Genomic DNA, 18,917 nt, shown 5'->3' on the forward strand with positions numbered 1-18,917 from the left:
TTAGCAAGATCTCTCTTCATTATGTCACGCTTCTGTGATGACTGATGGCATCTCCCCTTTTAGGGGATGTAGAAATAAAGGGACTCTCAGCTATTATTAAATTATTTGTACAGATGTCGCAATTAGAAGCCATGGCCACAGCACCTAGCCCAATGGGGCCTTGGTCCATGCAAAGAGATGGCTTCTTTCCCAGAGAGTAAGAGCCTGCTTTCTCATTGGGAAATACAGATCTCCAAGCCATATGCTTCCTCCTCTTCTTCCCCCTACTGAAGAAGTGAAGGTAGAGCTGGATCAGGAGACTTTGAAGTCTTCCAGTTTTGCAGAACACGTATAGCACGGGCTTTCTCCACCCCAGACATGTCTCTTAGTACTGACCTGGAGAGAATGCCCCTTAGCTGAGAGGAGTTACATCACCGTGGCCTGCCCAGTGTTTGGCCTCTCTTCCAACAAGGGGGTAGGGACTACTGGTGTCACCTGCATTGCTCTGGACTGGGGAGACTCACCTTGCCCAACAGCTATAGTAGCTTCTCATGGGCAACAAGCTATGCATTTGATTTGCAAGACACAAAAAGAAGCATTTACCCCTTACATCTGCTCCTGTTCCACTTACTCCTCATGCCCTGAGCACAAATCAGCGGAGGCCAGGATATTTTCAAAGACTTGACTTTTAACTTTCCAATTCATAGGTGGTGCCTTTCTGCTGACTTTTGTGATAGACAATGTAATTCACTGACTTTGTCACCATGTCACTGCCTTAATGGGTATTTAAGTGCTGTCTGTGCTATCAAGGGACCTGGCCATGCTTTACCTTAGGATTAAGCTTGTGCATATTCCAGGCACAGTTACAGCTCAGTATAGTGGGAAGAGACTGAGGCCAAATCACACATGCTTACAAATGACACTGCACCTGCATTATAGCAATTTCTCTCCATTGCAATGATGTAAACTCCAGCAAGCCCATTGTTAAGAATTGTTGCAGTTCCCAACATGAATAGGAATAACATGTGGTCCTGAACTGTGCTACAGCCCACAAAAATCTAAGCTGTTGCACATTGCTCCCATTCATACTCAATATCTAACTGTGCTTAAGGCCAGCTGGAGGGATAATCCTGCAGCAATCAGGTCTCTCATGGCACTTTCTAATGGGTAGATGACTACTGTACAATTGCTTTATGGGGAATGAGGTGAGGTGGGCTGGGACAGTGCTCTCAAAAAATCTATGGTCTACCTACAGTGATACTACTGTGGAGGAATAGCCATGGTGGAAAAAGGTTCTCAAAAACAATGCTAGGAAAGTTAAGTTCTATGATTTCTCAGCAAGACTGTTTGCATGCCTGAAAATCACAGGGCAGAAAGAGCCTGAAGCATTATTTGTACCAATGCCTTCCTAAGTCTTGCTGAACAGCCTGTTCCCTACACAGCCACAGCCAGCCACATCCTCCTGACTTGACAGCTTGGCAGCTCTGGCAAGTAGAAATGCAAGTAGATGTCCCTTGTGTTCAATCCCCCAAAAGGGCAAAGTTGAAAAACTAGCATCCAGGGACATGCTAATGCCAAACAGACAGTGGCAGAAGAGATGGAAAAAGGCTCAAGACTTTCTCATAATTATGCATTGATGAGGATTTTAGGGTGAGCAACACCATAGCTGGTGTTATTCGAGCTATACTGGAAGAGCTGAGGCAGATGGTGAACATGAAGGAGCAATAAAATACTCTGATGGGGAGGCAGAAGCACGGGCTCCATCAAGGACACACGGCACTGATACACGGCGTGCCATGACCTCCAACAAGCCGGCAGCCTACATGTCAACCAAGGACCGGGGGCATTGGAGCCTAGTAGAGAAAAGTGCTAAGCTGATCAGAAGCCGACTGTGGTTTGTGGTAAACCAAGACAGGAAACGGATGCAAACCACCCTTGCACTGCAGGGCAGAAAAGGGATCTGCCGTTCTACATCAGGAGAATAAAGGGACAAGCCGGCCTAAAGAGGAGTGCAGCAGGAGGGTAGGGAAAGGCATTTGGAAGACCTTTGATTCCTGCTGTACTTGCCCCACAAGGCACTGAGCATTTCAGCTCCACCCATTTGTTTATGTAGCCATCATCAGTCACAAATACCAACTCAAGAGCTGGCGAGTACGTGAGATATTGTTAATCACAGAGAGCAGCATTGAGAAGGCACCTGCAATACCATCTAGTAGAAACCTATAAGCAAGAGGCCCCTTGCTCTTGAGGGGGAGGAAATTCTTCCCTGTGCAACAAGCTGCTCAAGTGGTGGGACTTCTGCGGGGCATAAGCCTCGTTGTGGTTCTTTGTGCGAAGATGAATATCACTCCAGGAGAAAAGGAGAAGGCACCTTACCTTATAGCACAGAGTAGCCAAGTTTGAAGGTGATTCTTCCCTCACTGCTCGGATTTCAGCAGCTGGTACAAGGGCAAAGACATCCTGCACCGAAGTGGCTGTGTCTGCCCAAAACTGGTCCCAGAAGGCATCATCTGTTGCTTCCACAGGCTGTGAAGAGACAAACCAAGGGTTACAGAAGCAGAAAGCAAAGAAGGACAAGGAGCAATAACCCTCCAAGACCCCCATTTGACTTGTTCAGTTTTGGGGCCAACCGGGATCCAGTGGATACCAACACATTAAAATGAAGGAATGTGCCCCTGTATTGATCCATCCATTCTGTAGCTTGCCGTCCCTACTCCCAAAGCCCCATCTGTTATGGCAGCTGAATGAAAAGTTACTAAACGGAGAATGAGGAGTCAAGTGCACATTACACCTGCATTTCTGGTGGAGAGGATCAACAGGTACCAGCAGGTCTTCACACGGCACATGTGCATCATTCACACCAGCATGGGGTTTCTGAGGCTGACACCAATGAGAAGGCACAAACAGGAGTCCTTAGACACCAGGGTAAGTGTCAACCTGACACATGTAGCAGGTGCAATGGGTTCAAAGCAGATGGACTGTGCTACTTCCCTGCACTCTGCCAGTGCCTTGGGAAGGCCTCGTGGGCTAGGAGCATGCTCAAGTGAAAGGCCGTACCCCATAAAGTTCAGAATCCATCACAACAAGGTACAAAGACTGCATGAGACAAAGGTGGGTGGAAGAGCAAGGATGAAACAACAGAAAAGCCAGTTATCATACAAAAAAACCAGATCCTAGAACAGTCCGAGGGCTCTCACACCAGCAAAATGTGACTCCCTGCCCCATGAACACAGTTCCTCTGCATCTGGAGACATGCTCCTTCTTACCCAGTCCGCTGGGTCTCTGGAGTGGCGGACACTCCTCTCAACAGCCCTGCCATCTCCCTTTGCAGGGAATGGAAATGTACACTTCTCTCCCAGTCCCATTCCTGGGGCCGCCATGAGGGTTATTAGCCATGGACAGGAGATCGGTTTGTCCGGTTTTGTCTCTTACAGCCCACCTATACTGGGGAAAGGGACCGTACAACCCAAAGAACTGGGCTGCAATTCTCTTCCCTCCCCATTAATTACAGACCGAGCGTCCTCAATTTATTCATCAAAGTAATCACAGGAAGTGCCCTCTCAGCCATCTGCATCATCTCCCCAAAGAGAGATGCTGCAATTAGAGTGTGGGCGTCAGGTGATTCAGTGGAAAACAAAGCAGCAGAGACCCTGATTTGCGCTCTTGTAGCTGTACTGCATCTGCCAGGCCAAGAGGAATGATTGCAAAGGAGATGAAATTGCCACGAGCATTAAAAGGAGCAGACATAACCCTTAGATGTACAGTGCAACCCTCCCCATTGAAATCAATGAGCCATCTTGTCCGAAACAAGGCTTGCTGCACCATGGAAGAGTTTCAATGCTTTTCTGCCTTTCCAAAGTACACGGGCAACAAGAAGCACACACAGCAAGCTGGGCAAGAAACCACCACTATTACATGCTCCTCTGAGCATCTGAAGGAAACAAGTGGTGCTTGAAACAGTCCGCGCTGATCTAACGTCCCATGACTCTGATACCTGAATGTGGCTCCTCCCGTACAAACACTGCCACCACCTCACTGCAGAAGTCTCTCCACAAATTACAGATATCCCCCAAAAATGCATGACCTGGGAATCGGCATCCAGTTCAGTAATTCTTCAAAGACAAATGCATTGATACATCCAATTCCAGGTGCTGCATTAAAGCCATGCCATATATAGATGGGACTGGTCAAATTATTTGTTAATATAAACAAAATACTCTTTAGAAAATATCCTCACCTGAATTCCCCGAATAAAAAGATTCAAGGGAACTGAAGAATACCTGTTGCCTGCCATGATACCTTTCATAGATTGTAAGGGGCTGGAAGGGATCTTGGAAGATCATCGGGTCCAGCCCCCTGCACCAAGCAAGAATGATAACTGGGGGTCAGGAGACCCCACAAGGTGACCATCCAGTCTCCTCTTGAAGATGTCCAGGGTAAGCGATTGCACCACTGCTGGAGGGAGCTTACTCCACAGTCTGGACACCTTGACTGTGAAGAAGTTTTTTCCTAATGTTGAGCCTGAATCAATCTTCCAGGAGTTTGTGGCCATTACTCCTGGTTCTCCCCTTGGGTGCCCTGGTGAACCATTGCTCACTGAGCCCTTGATGTCCTCCCCTAATGTAGCAGGTCCCCTCTCAGCTTTCTTTTCCTCAGGTTGAAGAGTCCCAGATCCCTCAGTCTTTCCTCGTATGGCTTGCCTTTTAACACTCTGATCATACGGGTGGCTCTTCTTTGGACTCTCTTAAGCTAGTCCAGGTCCTTGTTGAAGTGTGGTGCCCAGAACTGGATGCAGTCCTCCAGCTGCAGTCTCACTAGTGCTGAGTAGAGCGGAAGAATCACCTCCTTGGTTTTGCTGGAGATGCATCGATTGATGCACGCCAGGGTATTATTTGCCCTACTGGCTACAGCATTGCACTGCCGGCGCATTCATACTATGATCTATTATTACCCGCAGGTTCCTTTCATTCATGGTGCTAGACAGTTTGGTGCTGCCAAGTCCGTAGGTGTGTTGGGGGTTGCTCATCCCGAGGTCAAGCACTTTACATTTCTCAACATTGAACTTCATTGGGTTCCAGTCAGCCCAACCTGCCAGCCTGTCTAGGTCTGCCTGTAACTGTAGCCTATCTTCAAGTGTGACCACACTCCCCCATAACTTGGTGTCGCCTGAGGATTTGGCCAGAGAGCTCTTCACTCCAGCATCCAAATCATTAATAAAGATGTTGAAAAGCACTGGACCAAGCACCGACCCCTGCAGGACACCACTGCCTGCTTCTCGCCAGGATGACACAGATCCGCTCACTACAACTCTCTGGGTCCTATCCTGCAGCCAGTTTCTCACACACCTGACTGTCTCAGAGTTAAGCCCACAATCCTCCAATTTTCTCGCAAGGACATTGTGGGATACTAGCTCAAAGGTCTTTTGGAAGTCAAGGAATACAATGTCAAGCTGTTCACTTGTGTCCAGGTGGCCAGTTACCTGGTCATAGAAGGAGATGAGGTTGGTAAGGCAAGACCTGCTCGTGATGGAGTCATGCTGGCTGTCATTCAGGATCTTACCTTCTGCAAGCTTATCACAGATAGACTCCTTGATGAACTTTTCTAGGATTTTCCCTAGGATGGAAGTTAGGCTGACTGGCCTATAGTTACCCGGGTCCTCCCTCCCGCCCTTCTTGTGGATGGGAACAACACTGGCCGTCTTCCAGTCCTCAGGGACTTCTCCAGAGTGCCATGAGTTGTGGAAGAGTTTCGCCAGGGGACCTGCAATGACTTTGGCCAGCTCCTTCAGCACTTTCATTTTGGGCTCCATTTGGGCTCCCACTCTGACCTTGGGGTTGGTTTTTGATATAACCATGAGTGTCATAAATCACACACGGTAAGGCACCCAAATCCTAGCATTGGAGTCACATATGTGGACCCTTGCATTCCTCCACTGAAGCCAGTAGGACTCAACACAGGCCTATGGGTCTGTCAAGATGGACCCAAATGCATCACACACACCATTGCTAGAAGATCCCACAGTCTTCACTACTGAGCATACAGCTGGGAAGTATGTTTCCATTTGGTGCAAGGCAGCTGTGTTCAAACTGATCCACAGATCACAGGCAGCATGTGGAGCACTTGCTGATGGTTCATGAAGATATGGCTGACCCATGGCTCCTATTCTTCTTCCCAGCTTCTTTGGTTCATTAAACAACTTGAAATGACATTAGACCTTTGGCCTAATACTACTTTCCCATGTGGGCAATTACTGTTGTAGCCACCTGTTACACAAGGACAAACGGGAGAAGGGATGGTCCATGCGAGTGCAAAGGGAAAGAAATGCAACCCAGAAGATGCTGGCTCTATCAAAATATAATTCACACCATGAAATAATTGGGAACAGCTTGTATAAAGGTGTCCCAAGCCAGCTGTCTAGGGTACGCAAGTGACTGTGGTCAATGTATGCAAGAATCCATGCATGACTATGGAAATCAGGACTCCTGGAGTCTGCTCCTGGCTTTGCTTCATACTTTACTATGTGATCTGAGAAGCAACTCACTTGGCCGACATGCCTCAGTCTCTCCGCTTTGTAAAATGAAGGCAACACAGCTGTGTCTCCAACTCACCAAGCAGGTTAGAGTTGCGAGCCTGTAAAACACTGGGAGATCCTTGAACAGCTGGTGTTACGCAAGTGACTGGTATTACTGGATTACCTGAAGAAGGGGAGAGTTTCCGGCACTGCATACGCCCCGAGGTGTGCTTGTTCAGCCAGAATGCTGGCTGGCTACACACTCCTGACCCTCCAGTTTGGAAGAGACGGAGCCTCAGACCTCCTGCCCTTGACGTAAGACAGACTCAGAAAACAAACAGCTCTTGCCTAACAGAGGCTATTATATGCAGTGAGCAGATCCATTGCGTTAGACTGGAACAGGGGAGGTGGGAGTGAGAGCTGAAAGGGAAACATTTTCCATGACTTCTCTTCCAACATTAATTTACCCAAGCTTTGCCACAAGTTTCTACGTGCATACTAGGCATATCACGACAGAGACTTCCTCATTCGCAGCTCCAACGGAGAGAGAGAGAAGCACTCGGCTTCGCTCCCCCACAGCCGGATGCAGTGAGGCAATACATTGTCTGAGTTAACAGCCATAACTCCAGGCAGGGGATGCATCACCAACGCCCAAAGGCCAGAAAGTGAGAGGAGCAGGCAGGCAGCGCCAAGACTCATACAGCAGGTTCCTTTCATTGTGGTTTTTGTCTGTAAGGCACCAATGCCAAGAACTCTGCTATCGCTGTCCTTGTCTTGATCCTTCTAGCCATGAAATGAATGACTCCACAATCATTTCAGAAAGAAGGTGCTTAAACACAGGTGATCCGTGATTGCTCTAGTACTGAAAGCCTTTTGATTTTACCAAACACGGACTGAATAAAGCCCCAGACCTCTTTTCCCAGGAAAAGGGATTAGACCTCTTTTCCCAGAAAAAGGGATTTTTGCAAAGAATTCAACACCGATGCTACCAGCGGGGAATCTCCACATGCACTCACTTGCTCCCAACTAGATTTGCAAAAACTCAGCTCAGGAGGGCTGGGCTCATGGGATGCATCTCAACTGGAGCCACCATGTGCAAAGCGTGAGGACAAAGCTGATCTTCGCTGATCTGCCTAAAAAGGAGCCAAGCCCTTGGATCTGGCCCTACCTGTAAAACATACCTGATGTCTTACACATTCCTTCTGAGAGACTCCACAGCTCTATATCCCATCATCACTTCCTATTACGGAAATGCAGCCGCCTCCGTGGTGGAATACAGCAGCTGTTTTACAGCATGTTATAAAACTGCAGATCACTTTAAGAGAGGAAACTAATATTGTACTCAGCTGACACTACAAGGGAACCTTGCCAGCAGGACAGTAATTTGCCAAGCTAGGGGCATTTATGATAACAGGACAAGGGCTGACCAAGGATTGAAACCACATTTCTGGAAAACTTAACAGACACAACAGGTCAGCTGCATTCCTCATCTAAACAGACGGTCTCTCTAGTACAATCCTGGGACACAGGCTCAGCACGGATCCAAGAGTGTATACAACTGAGTAACCTACCCCCATTCATAGAATCACGGGCAACTAGTGTTGGAAGGACCTCCGGAGGTCATCTAGACCACCCCCCTGCTCGAAGCAGGACCATCCCCAGCTATATCACCCCCACTGCCCCTTGTTTGTAATTAAGGATCTGAGGCCCAAATGCTGCTCAATGCAGATGCACTTGCCTCCCTTTTGGCAGAACACTACTGAACTTTTCCTAAGACAACTTCCTCACAGAGTCTTACACAGGGATTACCCTGTTTTCTCACAAGCAATACATCCTGGGAAAAGAGACACACCTTGTGCCTGAAAGGCAGAAGGGGGGCAAAAGATCTTCCCTTGTAGTAAAGTAACTGAGTAGCAGCATCCAGAGTCCAGCCTGCAGATCTTGTGCAGTTACTTTTGCTTTTGCCCTGCAAACATTTAAGCGGGGAAAAACTGCTGTTACTGTTTCCCCGTTTGTAACGCACATCCCAATTTCCAGCAGCTGGTTTCTTGGGAAAAGGCAAGAGTGTAGACAAGAACATACAGTCATTTCCACTTGGCCCAAACTGTGGCCGAGTTCATTACATGTCCCTCTATGCGATTTCTAACACAGGGAGCTAAAGAGCATCAGAAGTCAGCCTTTCCCATCTCAGTCCCTTATGAGCTGGTTAAATCTGAAACTCCAGCAAGAAAAGCCTTAATCAGAAGTCCTGGTTCTATGTAGGATACAGCAATAGATGCCACTGTCCCTAGGGTCACAGAGACAGGCCATGCATGTGTACACAGAATCGCTGTTTGGTCTGGCTTCAGAAGCCCCATTAATGCTGTAATGAAGCACAGCCGCATCAGCTCCTCCAGATACAGCACGGGAAACAAATAGGTCTTCAGTCCCAACCAACAAATCAGCACTGTAAAGAGCCATATTTGCCTCCAACACACTGTAGAGGACCTCCTACACCCCTGGAAGGCTATTACCAAGGCGGTCATTACAGTAGAGACCTAGTATTATAGGTCTAGGAGTTAGGGCTCTCAGCAGAGAGTATAAACTTGGGGGATCTGGACAGCACTGGTCTAAAATCAACACATGGCAGCCTTCTCCCCTTCCGGGAAACTGTTTAAAAGAAGAGAGGCAGCACAATCTATCTGTCTGAGCCGAGCTAATGGGATGACTGGTGAGGCCTAACATTGCTGTTGAGAGCATGATGGGCAGAGCTAGGGGTGATGCGGCCCATAGGGTGAGGCAGGGCAAGATCTGCTGTCTCCGGCTCACATAGGGAGGGTAAACATGGCTGCAAGTGCTCCGATGAGATGGGAAGCAAAGATCTCCCATTCATGCATTGAATATTTGGGGCCAGGGCTGGTTATACTGGGCACTTCCACGGAGAATTTCCTGCGTGCTGTTCATGCCCTCTCCCCAGCCTTAGCTTTACATGGAAAGTGTGGTTTAGTCCTTTTTAACACTCTGGGAATTAAGAGAGGAAGCAGCTTGGACGTCAGTAATCTGGCCAGCTCTCCGGTACAGAATCACATCCCTGAAAGTAATCCCCCTGCAAACAGGCCACGTCAAAGGAAACAGAAGAACAGAGCTAAGCTGCCAAGGGCCTGTAAACAGGAAGAGGCCTCAGGACACTGCCCCCTTATCTGCTGCCATCATCCTTGCCTGGGTCTGCTAGCATCTAATTCACTTTCAGTCATGGACACCATAATACAGGACCTCAGCCACAGTCCACATTTACTGTCTTATCCCAATTACCAGTGCTCAGCAGCTGGTCCTTTAAATAATATATGTGTTCCCAGCCACCCATTCTGTATACCCCAGGGCAGGTTTACCATCTGCAAGAACTCAAACAGTGACTTATGGAGGGTGCTTAGCCCTCAAGTAGCTATTTATGCTCCTTATCAATCCATCCTTTGCTTCTTGTCCAACCCAAGCAAGCATCCCTGCTGCACTGACTGCAAGTACTTTGGGGCAGGGACTCATTTTTCATTCTGTATTTGGACAACAACAAGAAGAGCAGGACCCTAGCTCACAAACAGGCACTGCTCCAATACCAATGATAATAATATACTTCTCAGTCCCAGCTATAGGAGCTAGAATTACAGACAGCAAAGAACACAGCAGTCACCTTTGAAGCACCTAACCAAGCCCTGGAAGAGCCCATGCACTCCTGATGCAAGATGCAGCCTCAATGGCCTGATAGTTAATTTGAGACAAGGAATATGAATTTGACCGCAGAGCCCTGTTTGAGCCATGCGTGCAAAGCACCTCAGTGCAAGTCCGCAGACAAACAGTGATAACACTAGCAAGTAGGCATGTCCGGTCCTAGCTGCACAAGACAGAGGCTGCACACACAAGTTTTTGGAGCAGAAAGGAGAACCTTGAACTTTTCAACAGCAGCCCCTAGCAATACTGGAGCAGCAGGTAGCAATTCCCAAGCACACCACTGCAGCAGAAGTGGTCGGGCTGCAAAGCCAGGCCTTAAAAGGATGGGCTTTAAGAGAGGAAAACATGATTCCTGGAACTCTGGAAGAGGCACAGAAAAACTCTGGCATGAAAACCAGCAGCACAAAATACAGCTTTAAAAATCACAGCCGTCCTTGACAGATGAAAGGCTAGAACCATTTGTTCAGTTGGCGTTTGCTTTTGACGAAGTCAAGAGACATCTGCCCGGATGCTTTCAGAACCACGTTAATATCCAGGTTACAAAACTGATCTCTCTCCAGACACAAGTTCTTTCTCTTATCAGGCTCAAATTAGCACCTTATCAAGATACAGCTGTTGCCCATCAGGGGGAGAAAGGGCTGGGGATTATATCCTTATTGTTTCTTCATTTGCTCCTTCTCATCTCTTTAGGGCCAAACATGGCTGGGTTAAAACATGACAAAAACCACTTCAAAGACATCATGAATGTTATATTTAAGGATGAGCTCCTTGCTGAAACTTTAAGAGCTACTCCATCTCCAAGCTGCAGTGAGGGAGGAAGATTGCATTCAATTAAAACACTCCCAAGTTTGATCTCAGCTCTGCTACTGAGTTGCTGCAACGCCTTAGCAAGGCTAGGCTTTGTGTTATTCTTCTGTTAGGCAGACTGAATTTTGCACATATGTTGGAAGGGTTAATACTGTTATGAACACCCAGATAATAAACCTAAGCACCTGCAGATCCTCAGGTGAAAAGCAGGTGCAGTTTTATAATTCAAAAGGCACTGTCAATTGAAAACTACATGAAGTTAAATTCCAATTATCCATATGGCTGAGAGAGGACAGAGCTGTGTTATAAATAGATTTCTTTCCAGAATGACTACCGTCATATTACATAATTAAAACCAAAGCATCTTGAAAATCCTATGTACCTCTATAATGCTGTTGGTTAGCTTTTGGCCTTCCTTTCTTGCCATTAAAATCAAGGTGGGCACGTTCCCTTTGGTTTAGGATCCATATCACTTCCAGGCTCTGGATTCTGCATGGTTTAGGTAGCAAACATTGCAGGGCAAGGTTTATTTGTTAATTTTTTTTAAAAGAACATTTAGAAGGGAGATTTGTTTAAAGGGAGGTTCCTTTAATTCACAGAAATATCCGAGTTACCAGAGCTTGGTTTTACAATGCTTGAAATTGCTGACAAAACCTGAACACTCTCATCTGCAAGTGAACAATGTTTGTAGCTGGGCCCTTTCTTGCCATCAAACCCTGGTTCAGCACCAGGTTTCAAGTTACCCATGATTTAATGAAAAGGTGAATTTCCATTTGTCCTGCTGCCCAGCGACAGAGGAAAAGGTAACAAAAAAGGAACCATGCTGCTGAGCAACGTTTGGGTTGGATAAACACCTCCAAGGGTAGCGATTCAAACCAGTCGAATATCTTATTTTATGCTTTAAATCCAATGACTCAGTGGACTGGGAGGTTACCTGGGGATTGTTGCCTGAACAGATCACAAGGCTGCAAAAAAGCCCAGGCATACTGCTGCTCATGCAGCCACCAATGCCCTTGGCAGGTATGTAAATATGGGTGTTTCACCGTCCCACCCTTTTTTCCACATGGCATAAGTCTCACCTACAATTCTGCAGCGCCCTGTAGCAAATCCAGCCAAGAATGCCTTTTCTTTAGTCAGTGCCACGGTCAACTTTATCTCACCGCATAATGTCAACAAACCGGAGGAGCCACTCTGCCTTCCAGCCTCGCAGCACACACAACTGGCGAAACGCGGACGTGAAGAGGTGCTTTAACTGACGTAGCATAGAGACCAGGAAAGAGGGGCTCAGTCCCTTTTGCAGTGTCTCCTTCTACATGCACACATTCAAATGATGGAAGGGGAAGCCAGAATTGTAGGACTTGGTACCTTTAACTGTATAGCAGCCAAAACGCTTTTCTTTAACCATATTTTTGGGGTTGGTCCAATAAAAGAGATCACCAAAAATAGAAAGAAAAACAAACACCCTTGCTTTTCGCCCATGTGCTGGACTATCATGGCTACAATACTCCAATCCAACTACTAGGATCTAGGAGTCTCCTGACCTGAATTAAGCTATCCATTTCCTTTCCCCATCCCAAATCCCTGGTCTTGTGCCTCCTGGATTGCACAGCACTTGGTCTTCTCACCCCACACTCATTTATCTCTACTCTTTTCTACCCCCTCCAGTCTCTTTTCCTTCTACATCCTCTAGTCAGCTATCAAAGGCTCCTTAGGGCAGCAACCCTCCTCTGTCACTCAAAAAGCTCATAGACAAGCTTCCCCACCATGCTCCATCAACTCATCAGCTGGCCAAAAGGTAGTGACGGTGCTTCTTCCCCGACGCTGGGTTGCTTCTCCTCAACTCCCAGCACCTGCTCGCCTGTGAAGAACCAAGCTGAAGTCCAGACCCAAGGGGTGTTTATACACATGCTCCAGGAGTGGATGGAGAGGAGTGCTTTAATTAGAGCAGCTTCGAGAGCCACTCTAAAGTGCTGCCACATCTCGTGTATTAGCATCCCTGAGCTTAAAAGCGGCGGTAGGGGTGCTTTAACTACAGGTCATTCGACAAGCTTTAGTTAAAGCACCCCTGCTGCCATTTTTCCAGTGCAGGGATGCTGATACACGAGCCACTGGAGTCAGACATTAGCTCGCTCCAGCAGACTCGGTGAACAGAGCCTGCTCCGACACGCTGTAATTACAGCACATCAGGGCAGCCTTGCTGCTGGTGTGTAGGCACCCAAGATGTTTAGCTGTCAGATCATCACAGCGACCCTCTACTCTTCCGATTGTTGTTTGCCCCCCTAGAAACCAGGGAGCGAGAGCACAGCCTCGGCAAGCGATGAGAGCGTTCAGACGAGGCTTCAGCCTTCGAGCGCGCGGGTGCAATCCCCCCATCGGTGCCACCGCCGCCTCTAACAGCAGACCCGGATTGGGTTGGATTTAATGGCAGCCTTCAACTCCCCAAAGGGGCGTTGGAAAGGGGACGGAGCCGGACTTGCCATCAGGGGTGGCAGATGACAGAGCAAAGAGCAACGGCCTCGAGCGGCAGCAAGGGAAGTTCGGATTCCAGATTGCAAAGAAAATAAAACCCGATTCTGGCTCGGGGGGTAGTCAAACAGGGGAACGGGTTCCCTAGAGAGGCTGTCTGGCAGGAGGGAGCCGGGCACCGTCCTGCTGGGAGCTGGGCGCCCTGCCCACGCTCGTTTCCTATGCCCCTGGGAAGCTGACAGCCGTGGCCAGGCCTGTGCCCTTCTCAGCCAGCACCAGGATGCGACCCTGGGAGTCTCCGTCTCCTTCCCCACCGGCCATGCTCGCCCGAGCAAGCCGCGGGCAGGCGGGACCAGCCCCGGCAGCTTCCCCCGCGCAGGGGATGCGGCGGCATCCCGGCCGCTCCCGCCGCGGAGCATCCCCGGCCGCGTCTCACCTGCGTCTTGGTGGTGAGCTGGATCACCGCCTTCCTGAAGTTCAGCTTGGAGTCGGCGTTGCCCATGGCGCCCCCGGCGCGGCGAGCTCCTCCTGCGGCGGCGCCGCCTCCTCCCCGCTGCGCTCAGCCCGGCCTCCCGCGGCCCCGCGCCGGCTCCATCCCTGCCCGCCGAGCCCGCACCGCCGCAGCTGAGCCCTCCCCCTACTCCTCCCTTCGGCCCTTCTCTTCCTGCTCCGCTCCTTCCCCTCGCCCCTGCCTGCGGTTGCTGCCCTCTCCGGCCCTGCTGCCAGCCGCTCCCCCTCCGTCGCCTGTGAGTCAAGGGACGTGCAGAGCTCACCTCGTCCCCCACCTCCCATACAAACCGCACTTACCTGGCAGGGGAAACACCGGGGACAGGCAGTCCTCAGACTCAGGACACACTTGGTTCCTGAAAACCCCCTCTGAAGTCGAAACGTTGCAACTCAGAACCGATTTTTCCCCTAGGAAACAATGTTATAATGGGGGATGGGTTCCCGAATCAAGGCCTGATACCCTGTTTTCACCAACAATAACCCAGAATGTTGTACTCAATCAATTATAGATGAGTAATACAGCTACATGAATGTATTTCTATTGTAAATAGCAATCATAGTGATTTGGAAGGACTTCTTTGAGGTGACTTTGCTGGACTTTTTGAAGGGCTCTTGGCTGGAGTCGTCTCAGGAGTCTCGGCTGCAGGTTTTTCTGGAGTCTTGTCTGCTTGCTTAAAGAAAGTGTCCAGGGACATTTGGACAGATGTTCTCCAGGGAGATGGGTGACACAGTGACTTGTTCACTGGCGTGGCGTCACGTCGGATCAAACGTTGTAAAGTCAAAGCTGATGTCATAAAGTTGAAACAGGGTGTCAATTTAGAAATGTAAGTGCGAAACATTATAACTTGAAACATTGTAAGTCGAGGGCTGCCTGTATCGGGTCCGAGAAGGCAGTTTTCCCTAAGCATTCCCGGGGAGAGCTGTTCTTCTGGCACGGTTCGGTACCCGCCAAGGTGTTGGGGCTTCAAGCCCACTTTATGGAAATGGGAGGCTCCTGCGGCCATATGGCTGAGGGCCAGAGAAACTCAGGGGCATCCGAACCCTGAGCCTCTGGTTTGGGCCTGCACATAGGATGCCCACCAAAGGATTTTGGAAATATCTGAAGCCCCTGGTAGGGGTGGAGGATGTTTGCTGGTTGTAAGGGCCATGTGGGGTTCTGAACTGACTTGCAGATTTGGACTTGATTTGGCTTGGAACATGAAAAATTTCTTTAAAAAAAAAATGCAAACCATCCAATAAAGCTTCCTCCAAGCCTGACACAATGCAAGGTCTGCCATAGGTACAGCAGGGGGCTGTGGCTTGTGTGCCCTCTCTTCCCTCACCCAGGACGTTTTTCCTTGCACCCAGGCTCTCACATCCAACTCTTAGACCTCAGTACCCCTCACCTTCAGCCCAGCCTCTGTTTCTTTTACCCTCTCCCCCCACAACATCCCTCTCATCTCCGTCTGTCTGTGTAGGCTGCTCTCTGCCTCCCCCACCCAGAATCACAGACAACGAGGGTTGGAAGGGACCTCAGGAGGCATGAGCACCGCGTGCCCCCAGAGGCTGGGGGAGCATGGCGAGCTCCCGCAGGCAGCGGCAGCACTGGTGGTAGTGGGAATGTGGTGGCAGCAAGTGGGGAGCTCCCGCAGGCAGCTGCGGCAGTGTTGGCAGCAGGGCAGGGTGGCAAGTGCCAACCAGCAGTCAGCGAGCAGATGCCACCAGCAGCGGCGATCACAGGAGGTGCACCGCCACACTCAGGGGGTGCACGTGCACTCCCTATGCATCGCCAATGTCAGGAGGTCACACCTAGTCCAATCCCCTGCTCAAAGCAGGGCCATCCCCAATTATATCATCCCAGCCAAGGCTTTGTCTACCCAGGTCTTAAAAACCTCTAAAAATGGAATACATGGAGCTGTTGTCAGGTACAAACTTTATCAACAGCACCATCTAGCCACTGTTCATCGGGAAATCCTTCATGTCCAAGAGGCAATTGTATTTGTGCTGAATAGATGCATGCGATGTGCAATCCAGCAGGAAGAAGATTGTGGGGGGCATGTTTCCCCACCCCCCAGTCTTCCCCGAGATCTGACCCTAAGGCTGATTGATTCCAAAAAGGGCTTTGAGCAGTGTCACTGCTTCCCAAAAGCACCAGACTAAACAAATGAAAAAAATTACCGTGTGTTGCTAGGTAGGCCCTGTAAATCTCATAAAAATATTACTAGACTAGGCATCTAGCAATACCCACAGCCTGTGGGCTGGATCTGACCAGCTAAGCCCTTTCATCTGGCCCATAAAACCTGCATAGAAGTGGCACTTCAGTGGTAGGGGGCAATCCAGTGGTATTTCTCTGCCAGGGAGTGCCACAAGTGGAGAAAAGTCTTGGTTGCTTCTAAGGTGGAAGCACCAGCCCACCTTAAACCAGTCTGTGTTACTTCAGCCCACTGCTCCGAAAGGGTTGCCAACCCCTGCAATTTATCTAGTATAACACATAAGGAATGGGTAAGAGTCCTTAAAAGATACATTTTGTCACAAGGAACCACAAAAAGTTGGCACACGTAGGGACAACATTGCTAAGTTGGCAACACTAGCTTTGCCCGAGGGTAGGAACAGACATGTGAATCTACACCAAGTTACAGAAGAACGGGGCACTTAAAATGCATCCGCTGATCCGTGATAATTGTAGCCAGGGAGGTCAGAAGGGCCCATGTTAACTAAGTGCAGAAAACTAACAAACCCCTTTTTAGGATACTCCATGATCCAGGCCTGCAGCACCACTAAAAAGAAGGAGACTTACAAATCACCTACTGCATTTTAGTGTGTTGGAGAAAAATAAGGAAGAAATTATCTAGGGTTTCCTTACTCCTCCCTTCTTTATTTCCCTTCCCCATCACTGCCTGCCAGGATCCATAAATGAAGTTGAGGTCTCTCTCTGGACCCTGCCAGTGGACTAGCCAGAGTTTTCTGATATGCACGACAGCTTTCTTGGGATGCTGAACTGTCTGCTGCTCTTACAACATCTTACCCCATCCTTTCTGCAGGCTACTCTAAGTCAGTCTTGTATGTGATGTGGTCAAACACGGAGCCAGGGAATTTTTCTGTACTAAAAACGTGACTTCCTCCAAGCACATCTTTCCCTCAGACCCTTAGTATCTTTGGTAGCAAGCCTTGCATCACTTTCAGGAGTGACTGGTGACCTCTTGGTGGCCCAAATTCAGTGCTGGCAAGCAGTACCAGCTCAACTGGCTGTAGTCCAGAGGCATCCACTTCTATCAGGGATGAATTTGGTACCTGGAATTCAGAAGCAGGCATCAAAATACCCAGCCTTTCTAATGAATACAATTCCTTTTCCCAGACCCTCCTCTGATGCCTTATCAGGCCTCTAAAAATCCTCATTTTTCTCCATCCTCGCTTGAGACCTTGTATCATTTGCTTAGCAAGGAGAATCAGAAGATCCCTTCAGATCCTGGCTATTCTGTTCCTTATCTAACTAGACAGAGCAAGACAAAGCACTTCTATAGCTTGGGACTCAACATTGCTACTCCCAAGCCCAGAGAGTGGCATTATTTATTACCATATGTTAGGTATGCAGGTTGTAGTCATATTGGTTTAGAGGAAAAAGCAATCAGGACTCATAGTAGAGGTGATCTCTTTTATGAGACCAACTAGATTTTTGCAAAAGAGAATTTTCAAAAAGAATTTTGTTGTTTTTTTGCAAAAATCTAGTTGGTTTCATAAAAGAGATCACCTCTACCACAAGTCCTGATTATTACCATAGCAATTCAGAGTTCTGGTCAGGGACCAAGACTCCATTGTGTTTGGCACTATACAAATAATGAACAAAAGGCCATTCCCAGCCCCAAAGAGCTTACAATCAATTGAGCCCAGCAGCTAGCAGCACAGCAAAACAGTAGACCAGCATACAGAACTCGACCCTAAGGCTCTCCTAATTGCTTGATTGCCCTACATTTGCTCATTCTCCAGAAGCAATTGTCCAGAGTAGCAGTGAAGGTAATGTCTGGCCTGGTTTTTAAGTGATCTGCCCAAACTTCAGAATGGGATTAAAAGGAGAACAATGGGGAGGGAGAGTTGGGGAGAAGAGTACATTGAAAAATAAAAATACCAAACCTCAGCGGAATTGGGTACAGCTCCAGTAGAAAGCTCTAAGACAAATACAGCAAAGACACAACCGGTGGTTTACATCAGAATTAGATATAAGCTTGTACTTGAGTGTGTGTAAGTGGTAAAGTGGAAGCACTTGCACTGAGTGCTCCTTCAGTGGTTGTGCACAAGAAAAGCAACTAATATGCCAAGGAGGTATGGAGCTAGAAGAGGACCAGCAAGATGCAAGATGGTCTGATGTACATGGAGTTAGGGGGTGGGGTTGTTTACATGTTAACGCTTCCTATTAACTATTTCTTTATTCTAATTACTGTAATTCCCAGAAGCCCAAGACTGGAAAGATGCCATTGTGTTGGGGACTATACGTTTGATACAGTGGGACTGTCTCTGTCTTGAGATCAGAGCCTAATGATTACACTACTGTATAGACTAAAGTTTTGCCCAAATAGGTAGGTTGGCTTTGTATCCCCTTGCCAATATAGCTGCGCTGCTGAAACCCACACTCTGGATGCAGCTATACCAAGACAAGAGGACTTTTGCTAGCTCAACTAGTGTCAGAAGGAAAAATGGTAAAATTATGCTGGCCCCACAAACACACCAGCCAGAAGATGTTACCACCTCTGACAGGGGGCTCTGACAGCATAGCTAGCCTAGTGCCAGCCGTTCTGTGATGTAGACAAGCCCTCAATCAGTCATCTCTAACCCATCGCTTGCAAGCAACACTTTGCCCTCTGACATTGTTCATAAAACAGGGAGCTAAAGGTTAAACTGGAGGGTGACAGGGAGAGCAGAGTCTGATGCTGCCCACAGAGTGTGACTTGTTAAGTATTGCCCATGAGCTGGC

General features: G+C 48.5%; 1 protein-coding gene across 3 annotated transcripts in view; it reads right to left on the reverse strand.

Moving 5' to 3' along the window:
• The window catches only part of HID1 (HID1 domain containing), a 46,252-nt gene extending 32,175 nt beyond the window's left edge, over positions 1–14,077 (reverse strand). For 2 of the 3 annotated variants that reach the window (XM_006262439.4, XM_019494273.2), the window contains exons 1-2: positions 13,902–14,077; positions 2,356–2,505 (exon numbers count right to left, since the gene is read on the reverse strand). In XM_006262439.4, coding sequence (XP_006262501.2) covers positions 2,356–2,505; positions 13,902–13,967 — 216 coding nt within the window. In that variant the 5' untranslated portion in view covers positions 13,968–14,077. Of the gene's footprint in view, positions 1–2,355; positions 2,506–11,381; positions 11,474–13,901 lie in introns of those variants that run through there. The other variant, XM_019494274.2, reaches the window with a different exon arrangement.
• Positions 14,078–18,917: the final 4,840 nt, after the last annotated feature.

This window comes from Alligator mississippiensis, chromosome 8, assembly GCF_030867095.1.
Source record: "Alligator mississippiensis isolate rAllMis1 chromosome 8, rAllMis1, whole genome shotgun sequence".
Lineage (NCBI taxonomy): Eukaryota > Metazoa > Chordata > Crocodylia > Alligatoridae > Alligator > Alligator mississippiensis.